The sequence below is a fragment of the Erinaceus europaeus genome, chromosome 1 (genome assembly GCF_950295315.1).
Source record: "Erinaceus europaeus chromosome 1, mEriEur2.1, whole genome shotgun sequence".
Taxonomy (NCBI): Eukaryota; Metazoa; Chordata; class Mammalia; order Eulipotyphla; family Erinaceidae; genus Erinaceus; species Erinaceus europaeus.
Genome location: NC_080162.1, coordinates 120,090,957 through 120,103,860, shown reverse-complemented (window position 1 = coordinate 120,103,860; position 12,904 = coordinate 120,090,957). Strand labels below are relative to the sequence as shown.

Sequence of the window (12,904 nt, the reverse complement as noted above, 5' to 3'; positions counted from 1 at the left end):
ATACACTAATCACAGACAAAGAAATTGAAACAGTTATTAATAATCTCCCCAACAACAAAAGTCCTGGGCCAGATGGCTTCACAAACGAATTCTATAAAACCTTCAGGAAACAGTTAATACCCATACTTCTAAAGTTTTTCCACAAGATCAAAGAAACAGGAACACTCCCTTCCACCTTCTATGAAGCCAACATCACCCTGATACCAAAAGCACATAGGGACACAGCAAAAAAGGAAAACAAACCATTATCTCTGATGAACATAGATGCCAAAATATTAAAGATCTTGGCCAACCGGATACAGCAGTATATCAAAAAGATTGTTCATCACTACCAAGTGGGATTTGTCCCAGGAACGCAAGGCTGGTTCAACATATGTAAGTCAATCAATGTCATTCATCACATCAATAAAAGCAAAGCCAAAAACCACATGATCATCTCAATAGATGCAGAGAAAGCCCCTGACAAAATCCAACACCCATTCATGCTCAAAACACTACAAAAAATGGGAATATACAGTATAGTTTTTAATACATAGGCACAAGCAGACATCATTATTTCCTCATTCTATCCCTTTTCTTCCTTCCAAGTGTCCTTTGATTTGATGCCCAACATCGCACCCAGTCAAAGTTTCATCTTATGTTCTCCCAGACTATTCTTTATTTTTAGTTCCATCTTCAAGTGAGAATATTATGTACTGGTCTTTATCTGGCTAGGCTCACTGAATATAATACCTTGAATTCTGACCATGATATATCAAAGAGTATGACCATACTTTTAATATTGACATAGTATTCCATTAGGTATGGCATTTTTTCCATTTATTGAATAGGACAGAGAGAAATTGAGAGAGACAGGGAAGATAGAGAGTGAGAAAGAAAGACACTTGCAGACTTGCTTCACCATTCATGAAGCATCCCCCCTGCAAGTGGGGAGCCAGGGGCTCAAACCAGAATCCTTGAGCAGGTCCTTGCAGTTTGTACTATGTCCACTTAAGCCAGTGCACCACCTCCTGGTCCCCTTAATGTGTTTTCTTCAAGCCACTATTCCAGGTTAATTTTTCTCCCTAGCCCATGCAGGGGGCAGAGGACACTATTATTCAAGGACAGGGAAGGGGCAGGGATTTAAGGCTATTCTCAGGAATGAATATGATAAAAGCCCACATATTTAAAGTAAGGATTATTGACAATAGGGCTAGACTGCATAAAACTGGGTAGTATTCCATCTAGGTTAAACGATATATTTGAGAGTAGAATGAATATCATTATAAGACCTTTTCATGTTATGCAAAGTTGTTTCTTCTTCTTTAAAGAAAAACAACTTTGTTATTTATTGGTATTTTCTTTTGGGGTTCTTTTTCCTCTATGAGAAAAGTGGTTTCAGTATTTCACATCAAATGTAGTGTTCATTTGTAAAGTGTTAGGGGGAAGTAGATTCTATTCCAGTTTGAGCCCATTTAAATCCATCCCCAACAGCTACTCAGTCATTTATGCTCCAATTATGCATTCTCAGATACAATTTTGAAGTGCTGGGCTTAAAATTATATACTTAAAAACCATGAAAACAAACTTTTCAGTAACTGTGGTCTTCAAGGACTTTCCCATCTATAGTGTAAGAATCCTTCCTACAGAATATAGATATTAATCACACTAAAGAAATAGGACAGGTAAGAATACCTAAAAACCATGAGAAATTATAATTGTCTTTTACGTCTCTCTATACAGAACTGTGTTGCTTATTCAAGTTAATTCTCCTCCAAATGTTTAATTATTTTTCACATTTTCTTTAAAAGTATTGGGCTTTAAAAGTACTGTCTTTGTCTTTAAAAGTACTGTATGCTTTGTTGGTTGTTGGCAGGTATTAAGTTAAACTGTGTAGAAGAAACACAAAGTACTCACTGATGTTTGTTTAAGGCTCTTTTAAGATTCTCATATCGTGGACAGATGCAACTGGTAAACATCTATGTCACTGGCAAAGTTTCTTCTTTGTATGTAGTATCCTGGATTCTGAAACTTAGTGTGACTGCTGTCTAACCTGGGGAAGTCACTCAGACTAGTCACTGGTGACATAAGATGGATCTCTGTGGTTCTTCCTGGTTCTAATAATCTGTTCAAACTTCATAATTCTTCTAGCGTTTGCCCTTCTTCCGTAGCCAGTCAACAGCGTCAGGTTGAAAGCTGTCAGGAGCTGCTTGTTGCTGGCTTTGAAAGTGACTGGGATCCATGTGGATTCAGTCGGCTAGGAAGGACCGTCAGTTTCCCCAATGAATGGGTACGCACGGGATGCACCACGAGAAGGTCGATCCAATGCATCCTATTTAATGCATGATTAATGTGCTGACATTTTTTTTAACAAAAAGTTCATGCTGTCTGCATGGAAAAGTTCTAGTCTCTGTGAGCCTGGGTAGCTTTAGTAGTGTTCTCTTAAATTTATCATCTTAATATCATTATTCAATCATATTAGATATTTGGTTGTTTTCTCTTCTGCTAACTTCACTGTCACTTTGAGAAAATGCTGACTTTGGGTTGCATTTCCCCCAAGATGTGCCCGATCTGGGCAAAGAATTCATTCTCTGGGTTTTGTAGACTGTTATTATTGGGCACATTAGATAAAGGAACTTGTGGTCCATTTGTTCATAACCTTAGCCCCAGAAGGCTTGAGATTTGAAGTGTCCTGAACTGCTCTTTTTCTGGCAGCTGGTTCTCACATGTGCCGTGTGTCCCCGTGAGGGACATCAAATGCATCTCTGCTTTCAAGGTGCTGCAGCAGGCATGCCTGCAGCTGGTCACACCCCAATTAGCCTGTTTGTAAACAGATCCTGCCTGCCATGGGGCTGTGACATGAAGGAGTAGAGAAAACCATCAACATACTCCTCTGTAGTACCTTTCATGACCACATTTTTTTTTTCCACTTGTTTAGTGGGAGGAAGCTGAAGAAAAAGACTTTCAGTTGGAATCAGAAAAGAAGGCTTCAGCTCTTGCAGATGAGTCTAGACGATTGTTTCTAGAGCAGGAGCTGAGTGATGCTTTAGAACATGCCAAACATCCATATAAAAAAGGTGAGTACCATGTTCAGTGGGGAAGCAATTACAGAAGCCAGACCTTCTACCTTCTGCAACCCTCAATGACCCTGGGTCCATGCTCCCAGAGGGCTAGAGAATGGGAAAGCTATCAGGGGAGGGGGTGGGATATGGAGATTGGGTGGTGGGAACTGTGTGGAGTTGTACCTCTCCTACCCTATGGTTTTGTTCATTAATCCTTTCTTAAATAAAAAATAAAAAAAAAAGGTGAGTACCTATACATGCCTTTCTTTCTATTACAGATTTATTCATTCATTCATCCATCCATCCATTCATTCATCTAATATGGCCTTATTACCATAAGTAAATTCTGGGTTATGTTCTTGTACTTTTATTGGAGTGATTTTTCAGTTAAAAAATAGTCACTAGTAATTTTTTTTCAGAAATTAGGCAGTAAAATGCCAATTTATTTTATTTTCAATAATTGATTTGTTTTTTTTTTACTAATAATTTTATTTATTTATTTATTTATTTTTAAAAGGAGACATTAACAAAACCATAGGACAAGAGTGGTACAACTCCACACAATTCCCACCACCAGGTCTCTATATCCCATCCCCTCCCCTGGGAGTATGGACCCAAGGTCATTGTGGGTTGCAGAAGGTGGAAGGTCTAGCTTCTGTAATTGCTTCCCTGCTGAATATGAGCATTGAAAGGTCAATCCGTACTCCCAGCCTGCCTCTCTCTTTCCCTAGTAGGGTGGGGCAATGGGGAAGCAGAGCTCCAGGACACATTGGTGAGGTCATCTGTCCAGGGAAGTCTGGTCAGCATCATGCTGGCATCTGGAACCTGGTGGATGAAAAGAGAGTTAGCATACAAAGCCAATGGCAAGGGGAGCTCAGGCCTCCTGCTTGAGCTGACTTCTTCATTCAGAGAGAGTCAGACACCACAGCACCAGAGCTTCCCCCTGTACCATAGTACTTGCATGTGGTGCTAGGGCTTGAATCTGGGCCGTGCTTATGACAAACCTACCTAGAAAACAACCCCTCCAACCCAGTCACTTTTATCTTTTCTTTTTTTAAAATCTTTATTCATAGCATAAAGACAGAAATTAGAGGAAAGGGGAGGGAGGTAGATAGACAGACAGATGGATAGATGGGCAGACAGACCAGCTGACTAACCCGTAGTGCTTCTTCACTGCTTTCCCCTTATAGGTGGGGACTGAGGAATTGAACCTGGGTCTTTGCATATTGTGGCACCACCACCCAGTCCAAATTTTTTTTTTTTAATCAGAATGAGAGGAATGAGGAAGTTAGGCTGTGATAAAGCAGCTCTGGGGAATGAGGTGCTGTGCGTGAGACTGTAAATGCAGTCCCTAGTGCTACTTGAAAGCACCAAAGACAGAGAAGAGTAGAACTCCATGGATGGTGGAATGATGTTTGTGTATCTCCCTCTTTCTCTCACTCCTTAGTTCTCCTATATTTCAGGAAAAGGGGGGAAAATATGTATATAATGTAAATAAATATATATAAATTTTATATATATAAATATTTTTATAAATATATATATATATAAATCAGGCTGTGGTTGGCTTAGTGGTAGAGCCCATATGAAACCCTGTATTCATTTTCCTAGCCCCATATTAAGAAACAAAATAATTCCGATAAAGATAACTGTATCTAATGTGTAGAATTATTTTATTCCATAGCTCTGTATTCCTGTTTTTCTAGTTTTATTTTGTATTATTACAAGTATTAAGTACATGCTTCAGCTCCATTTTTAATCCTTAGCAGCTATACTTAGCCTGCTTTACAGGTGTTTGACACCTCTCTCAGAATTGAAAATTGCAAAGGACCTTTTCATCTTTTACAATTTTAATTTACTAAGGACCATGTGGAATTAAAAAAAGTCTCCTTCCTATTCACTCTCAAGCATTCTCTTTCTCACCTTACAGTAGTACCCAGGAGCCAAACTAAACACTTTACCTCAAGCTGTTTGCCTAGAACCGCACAGTTAAGTGACATTTCTGAAATGGACTCCTCACTGCAGAGTAAGTTTATAAGCAAGGAAAATGTCTTCTGCTATTTTAGCAATATTGTGGCTTTTATTGTACTTGGAGCATATAGATGTTAGTCTCTTGTGGTACTGATACTAAAATCTGAAAGTAGAATCAGAAGGATTCTGAAACTTACAGCTCAAAAAAAAAAAAAATTGGACTGGAACACAACTCAAGAAAAAAAAAAAACTTGCCAAATATCATTACTGCTACACCATTTCTTTAGTATCACTGCCCAAAAAGATGGTTTGAGAATAGACTTCCAAAGTCTTATTACTATCTAAACTAATGAGATTTGTAACCACTTTTTACATCTTTGTGAAAAGGAAATCTCAGCATAATGTTTTTAAAGCTGTCAGATGTTTGGATTTTCTCCTCTGGACTGGACTGGACTCCCTTCAACAACCATTTCAAACATGTTTACTCTGAGCACTAGAATGGGCTCTGGGACAGTTAACTCTGGAGTGCTGCAGGCAGATGGTTTCACACTGATTAACTGAATTTTGATCCCTTGTCTTGATTTTGGTGGGGGGGGAGGTAGAGGGGTGTGAGTTAATATTTATTGGTCTTTTTTTTTAACTTTTTAAAAATATTTATTTTATTCCCTTTTGTTGCCCTTGTTGTTTTATTGTTGTTGTTGTTATTGATGTTGTCGTTGTTGGATAGGACAGAGAGAAATGGAGAGAGGAGGGGAAGACAGAGAGGAGAAAAAGATAGACACCTGCAGACCTGCTTCACCGCCTGTGAAGCGATGCCCCTGCAGGTGGGGAGCCAGGGGCTTGAACCGGGATCCTTACGCTGATCCTTTGCACTTTGCGCCATGTGCGCTTAACCAGCTGCGCTACCGTCCGACTCCCCGGTGTTTTTTATTATTATTTTTTTTTTATGAGAGACAAACCAGAGCATCATTTTGGCACATGCAGTGCCAGAAATGGGACTGAAGACGTCATGCTTGGGATTCCAGTGCTCTACCCACTGTACTACCTCCTGAGCTGCAATTTGTTGGAATTTTGTGCAAGGGATAGGCTGAAAACACTTTAGGGAAATATATCACAACATTAACCCACATCAGAGATGACAGCTTCCCCCAGCACACTTAGAGTTAATTGATTTTTTTTTTTTGCCTCCAGGGTTGTTGCTGGGGCTGGGTGCCTGTACCACAAATCCACTGCTCCTGGAGGCTATTTTTTTTCCCTTTTTGTTGCCCTTTTTTTTAAAATTTCTTTATTGGGGAATTAGTGTTTTATATTCAACAATAAATACAATAGTTTGTACATGCATAACATTTCCCAGTTTTCCACATAACAATACAACCACCACTAGGTCCTCTGTCATCCTTTTTGGACCTGTATTCTTACCTCCACCCACCCCAGAGTCTTTTACTTTGGTGCAATACACCAATTCCAGTTCTTTTTTGGTTGTTGTTGTGGTGGTGGTTATTATTGTTGTTCTTATTGATGTTGTTGTTGGGTAGGATAGAGAGAAATGGAGAGAGGAGGGGAAGACAGAGAGAGGGAGAGAAAGATAGACACCTGCAGACCTGCTTCACTGCCTGTGAAGTGACCCCCACCCTGCAGGTGGGGAGCTGGGGGCTCGAACTGGGATCCTTACACCAGTCTTTGCACACTGTGCTACCACCTGACCTCCCTGATTTGTTTTTAAAGGGGGAATGGGAGCAGGGAAATTTCCACTGACTTTTTCTTTTTCTCCTTTACGAGAGTAAGATTGGAATACCACTCAGTTCTAACAGAGTGGTGGGAGGTTTTGAACCTGGGAATTCTGGGACTTTAGCCCTGCACATCCTGTGCTCTAAAACACTGAGTTATCACCTTGGCCCTCAAAATATCTTTTTTTTTTTAATAAGCTGCTATGTAGATTAAATGAAATTTACATGGTCTTCTTATTTAAAATATACTCTAATATTAATCATTAAATTATTAATTTAAATTCATTATTAATAGCCAGAAGCCAGTGACGAGTAAAATAGTTTTGCTAACTCTTATTTGTACCTATAAATTATGCCGTAACACAAAACTAAGCTGAAGCCACACTGCTAAGTAAAATGAAAGAATTTTCAACTATTCTTTATGATGACATCAGAACTTTTTATCAAGATATATTTTTTTAAAAATTTATTCATGAGAAAGATGGAAGGAGAGAAAGAACCAGCCATCACTCTGGTACATGTGCTGCCGGGGATCAAACTCAGGACTCAATACTTGAGGGTCTAGTGCCTTAGCCACTGCGCCACCTCCCAGACCACTATCAAGATAATTCTAATTTTTAAGTTTTAGAGAAGTGTATTTTTTAAATATTTATTTATTTATTTCCTTCTTGTTGCCCTTGTTTTTGTCGTGTTATTGATGTCGTGTTTTATTGTTGTTGTTATTGATGTTGTGTTATTGATGTCGTCGTTGTTAGATAGGACAGAGAGAAATGGAGAGAGGAGGGGAAGACAGAGAGGTAGAGAGAAAGACACCTGCAGACCTGCTTCACCACCTGTGTATTTTTAGTGTGATTTTATTTCAAATTCCAGTATTGACTAGCCCCTCAGTGTCAGTATGAAATGGCTACTATACTTCGACACATTGAATATTTTACTCTTGATTCTAGACACTCCTATGTTAGCCACTCTTAAAAAAAAAGTTACCTTTATTTAATCATTAAAAGTCATTGTGGGGGCGCACCTGGTTGAGCATACTTGCGGGGGCTCACGCGGGGCAACTCTTCAGCAACGAAGGTAAGCTTACCGGTTCTCCCTCGCTCGCTCAAGAGACGACGCAAAATAGAGACAAGAGACACCGGGGAGAATTGGAACATTCTCAACTCTCAATTTATTCAGGGGTGGGCTTGGATATATATAGAGAAAGTTAAACAAAGAACATTTTTCAAATACATCAGAAATTACAGGTTTCTTAAAGGTCAGCTTGCCCCTATGGTAGGGGGCTGGTATGACAAGAATTGATGCAGATACATAAAGGTCAATATAATTAGTCTCCTGATACAGGCATTTGAGAAGAGAATAGAGGTTAAACCAGTTAAGGCAAGATAGAAAGAAGATAAGCAAATTAAGGACATCAAAGGGCACTGTTACGAGTGTGTGATAAAGTGTGTTCTCCTCTGTGATCAGAAGGTAAGGTGAACTTTGAGTAAATGAACCTTAAAGCAGGCAGCTATATGGCCTGCAGTTAGCAAGGAGAAACTGTGAGATCTCTGTGGGCTTGAGAGGCTAACAAGGCAAGCTTAGTCTAGGAGACTTTTTCCCTCTTGGCTCACCTCTATGACGAGAGAGACTAACAAGCGGGGTGTCTTTCCAGACCTCCATCCAAGCTCCCCTAAGCTCTACCAAGCTTTCACGTAGTCCCACATGTACTGGTTACAGTGCACAAGGAACTGGTACAGTGCACAAAGAACTGGGTTCAAGCCCCAGGTCCCCACCTGCAGGGGGAAAGCTTTGCAAGTGGTAAAGCAGGGCTGCAGATGTCACTCTGTCTCACTCCCTCTCTATCTCCCCCTTCCCTCTTGGTTTCTGGCTGTCTCTATCCAATAAATAAAGATAAAAAAATTTTTTAAAAAAGAAAGTCATTGTGTACATTCTGCAGTATTAATATTGGCAAGTTGGAATGCCTTTTCTCATTACTATTAAGCATGACCATTGTATCATTTCTCTCTTGGACAAGCTTTGTACCTAATGTAAAAGATTATCTGTATCCCCAAAACAAAGAAATACTAAGTAACCAAGGCAGGTGAGCTCTCTGATAGTGTTCATTCTATTTAATAGTCAATATTTTTCTTAAAATAGAACCACATAGAGTCAGGTGTATGTTATGCTTTTGCTTCTAGAAATTTAGTTTTTAGAATGTTCATTTTTTTAAACATATTTACCTTTAAAATAAATGCTGTGTCATTGGTAACCTCTGAAAATTAAACTATTGTTAATTCTCTCTTTGTGCTTATTTTTCTAATGCTAATTTCAAATTTTGTTTGCAAGGTTCTTTCAGTCAAAGAGAAATGCAGTGGGACACGATGGAACGAGATCTGATGGAAAGAGTGAGAAATCTTCGCCAGAGACTCACTGCCCAGGCTCGTAACAGACGTCAAACACCTCATCTCTTGACAATATAGGCTTACCACCTTGGGAAAGTGAGAGAGAGAGAGAGATACCTATTTTGCAATCAATGACACTGATTTTTAAATTATTTATTTTAAACTCCTGTGAAGATCAACTTTTTGTACAGAAAAATTGTGTATAAAATTATGTGTTCTATTTAATTCTGATGCTTTTTGACTTGTTAATGACTGCTTTTCACAGTTAAAAAAGAGGGGTGTGGTGGGGGGGCGGGCAGGATGTTGACTCAGAGGAAAGGCACTACCTTTCATCTGTGAGATCCTGGTCCTACATAAAATGATAAAGCAATCCTCTATTCTCTCTCTCTCTCTCTCTTTCAGCCTTCTCAGGTTGCAAGACCAGCATAAACCCCTGCAACTTTAGTTGATTCTGCCAGCCAGAATTAGCTGTCCATTGCCAATTTTATTTTTGTTTTTTAAATATTTTTATTGTATATATTTTGGATAGAGACAGAGACATCAAGAGGGAAGAGGGAGAAATTGACACCTGCAGACCTGTTTCACCACCTGTGAAACTTCCCCCCTACAGGTGGGGACTGGGGGCTTGAACCTGGGTCCTCGTGCACTATAGTGTGTGTGTGCTTAGCTTGGTATGCCACCTGCCAGCCCTGTTTTTTTTTTTGTTGTTGTTGTTGTTGTTGTTTCTTTGTCCTTTACCTCTCTTCAGGTGTCTTTTGTTAGAATGTATGCCTGATTAGATCAGCTGTACAACTGCATAAACACACCTGTTAATAGTACCATGCTATTTCATTTAAATGTTTTATGTTCATAAGGCAGGTGGCTCATAAGTAGAGTTCAGGAATACAAAAAAGATGCATTACTAAAGAGAAAAACAACTGAGTGGTGCTCTGGTCTCACAGCTTTTTAAGTTTCTTTCTTTCTTTCTTTCTTTTTTGCCTCCAGGGTTATTGCTGGGGCTCTGTGCCTGCAGTACGAATCCACTGCTCCTGGAGGCTATTTTTTTCCCTTTTGTTGCCCTTGTTATTGCTGTCAGTGTTGTTGGATAGGACAGAGAAAAGGAGAGAGGAGGGGAAGAGAAAGACATCTGCAGACCTGCTTTTCACTGCCTATGAAGCGACCCTCTCTGCAGTTGGGTCCGGAACTGGGATCTTTATGCCAGTCCTTGCTCTGGTCCTTATGCTTTGCACGCTTAACCTGCTGTGCTACTGCCAGGCTCCCTCTTTTTTTTTAAGTTTCTATTCAGGCTACCTATGAGATGGCACAGTAGTTAAAGCAGTATTGTATATGCCACCATGGGGCGCTGGTTCTTTCTTACTCTCTTTATACCTTCATAAATAAATAATTTTTTAAAATAAGTCTTTGGGGTTCGGGCAGTAGCGCAGTGGGTTAAGCGCATGTGGCACAAAGCACAAGAACTGGCTAAAGGATCCGGGTTCGAGCCCCTGGCTCCCCACATGCAGGGGAGTCGCTTCACAGGCAGTGAAGCAGGTCTGCAGGTGTCTTTCTCTCCCCCTCTCTATCTCCCCTCCTCTCTCGATTTCTCTCTGTCCTATCCAACGACAGCAACACAACAACAATAATAATAATCACAACAATGATAAAACAACAAGGACAACAAAAAGGGTGGGGGATAGTCTCCAGGAGCAGTGGATTTGTGGTGCAGGCACCGAGCCCCGGCAATAACCCTGGAGGCAAAAAAAATAAAAATAAAAAATAAGTCTTTAAGTTTCTCTCCAGTTAAAGAGTGTCATGTATAGTCTCAACCAAATGAAGCCTTTTTTAAACATTTTTTAATTTATTTCCCCTTTTGTTGCCCTTGTTGTTTTCTGTTGTTGTGGTTGTTGTGGTTGTTATTGGTGTCGTCATTGTTGGGTAGGACAGAGAGAAATGGAGAGAGGAGAGGAAGACAGGAGGATAGAAAGATCCTGCAGACCTGCTTCACTGCCTGTGAAGCTACTTCCCTGCAGTGGGGGAGCCAGGGGCTCGCACTAGGATCCTTACGCTGGTCCTTGAACTTAGCGCCACATGCACTTAACCCGCTGCGCTATCGCCAGACTCCCATGAAGTTCTTTTTATCACATTTTTCTGGGTTTCTCTTGAGCTTTCACTTCTCCCAGAAAGAATTTTGATAAAGTCACTGCTTTCGATCAGAGTTCACAGATAGCTGAATCGCATGTTTGGCTGGCACTTCATAAGTAAGCACATCTAATTAAATATACAGAATACATTTCTGATTCTCTCTCCCTGGTTCTTATGTCCTTAGCCTGAGATGTGCAACTCCCCTGTTCCATGGCTGAACTCCTGGTTTTTGTTTGTTTGTTTGTTTTGTTTTTCCATTTTAAAGAGAGAAACAGAGAAGGAATGAGCCCATAGCATTACATCACCATCTGTGGCCCCACTGCCATGATGCTCCCATGTGGGCCTGGGACTTGAGGCCAGGGTCTCCTGTATAGTAAGGCGGGTGTTGTACCAGGTGAGACATCTCTTAGCTACTTTTTTTTTTTTTTTAAATATTTATTGGATAGAGACAGCCAGAAGTGGGAAAGGGAGGGAGAGAGAAAGACACCTGCAGCACTGCGTCACCACTCACAAAGCTTTCTCCCTGCAGGTGGAAGCCACTCTTTTTTTTAATGATACTGTAAATTCTTAAAATTGAATAAAGCTTGAATATGCCCAAATTTTTTCCACTGTGGCTACATCTATAAAATTTCTGGTACCCCCTTGAGTTTGTTAAAGAAGGTCACCTCCTAAAAATCATATTGATGACATTCATAAGTTTTCTCTCTCATGTGCATTGTAAAGTATGGTATTAATTGGGGGCCTCAGCTAACTTCTCCACACTAAGTACAGTGAAAACCTTTCCAGTGTGAATTTGGTGATGGTATGCAAGTGATTAACCTAGTTAAAGGCCTCTTGACATCTGTTTCATTCATGTTCTCCTGTCTGATGTTGAGTAAGATTTGAGTAATTGCTAAAGGACTTTCCACAGTGATTTCATAATGGTCAGAGTCAGCAAAAGCCTTAACTTATTAATGCAGACATTCCTGTCACAGATTGTGTACTTGATCTCAGCAATCTGGGTCCAAACAGGAGACGAACTACAGGATGGTTTGAGTAGGAAACATTTAGTTATTAAACTAGCATAGTGAGTAACTATACAGATGAAAATTTTAAAGGCTACCTAGGGCTGAGGAGGATAAAGAAAAGAAAAGCTTGGACGAGAGCTCCCTTTCCTCGAGGCTTGGGATCACATAGGTGTAGGGGCCTAGGTTCTTGAGTCACTTTCCTCATTCAGCTTCAGCTGAGGGCCGAACTTGGATGCCTGAGTTGTAACTCAGCAGATGTCATCGGCGTAGATGAACTTCCTTGGAGAAGTTTCTGGGAGGTCATTGATGTAAATATTAAATAGCGTAGGAGCCAGAACAGAGCCCTGGGGGAGGCCACTTGAGACAGGTCTCCATCTGCTAGACTTGTCACCCAGATGCACCCGGAATCTTCTGTTTTGGAGAAGAAACGATATAGTGTTGGCCACCCATGGAGGCAGGCATCTTGAGATCTTGACCAGGAGACCACGGTGCCAGACCGTGTCATAGGCTGCTGTGAGATCAACAAAGACAGCACCCATCTTTAAATTCTTCTGGAATCCATTTTCAATGTAAGTTGAGAGGGCCAGGGCTTGTTCACAGGTAGATCTTCCTGGGCGGAAACCAGCTTGGGCGGGTGATAGGAATTTTTCTGTAAG

General features: G+C 40.4%; 1 protein-coding gene across 5 annotated transcripts in view; it reads left to right on the top strand.

Moving 5' to 3' along the window:
* Positions 1-9,345, top strand: part of TBC1D31 (TBC1 domain family member 31) — an 85,689-nt gene extending 76,344 nt beyond the window's left edge. For all 5 annotated transcript variants that reach the window (XM_060195604.1, XM_060195595.1, XM_060195587.1 and 2 more), the window contains 3 exons: positions 2,918-3,056; positions 4,972-5,067; positions 9,065-9,345. In XM_060195604.1, the coding sequence (XP_060051587.1) occupies positions 2,918-3,056; positions 4,972-5,067; positions 9,065-9,198 (369 nt within the window). In that variant the 3' untranslated portion in view covers positions 9,199-9,345. The remainder of the gene's footprint in view (positions 1-2,917; positions 3,057-4,971; positions 5,068-9,064) is intronic.
* Positions 9,346-12,904: the final 3,559 nt, after the last annotated feature.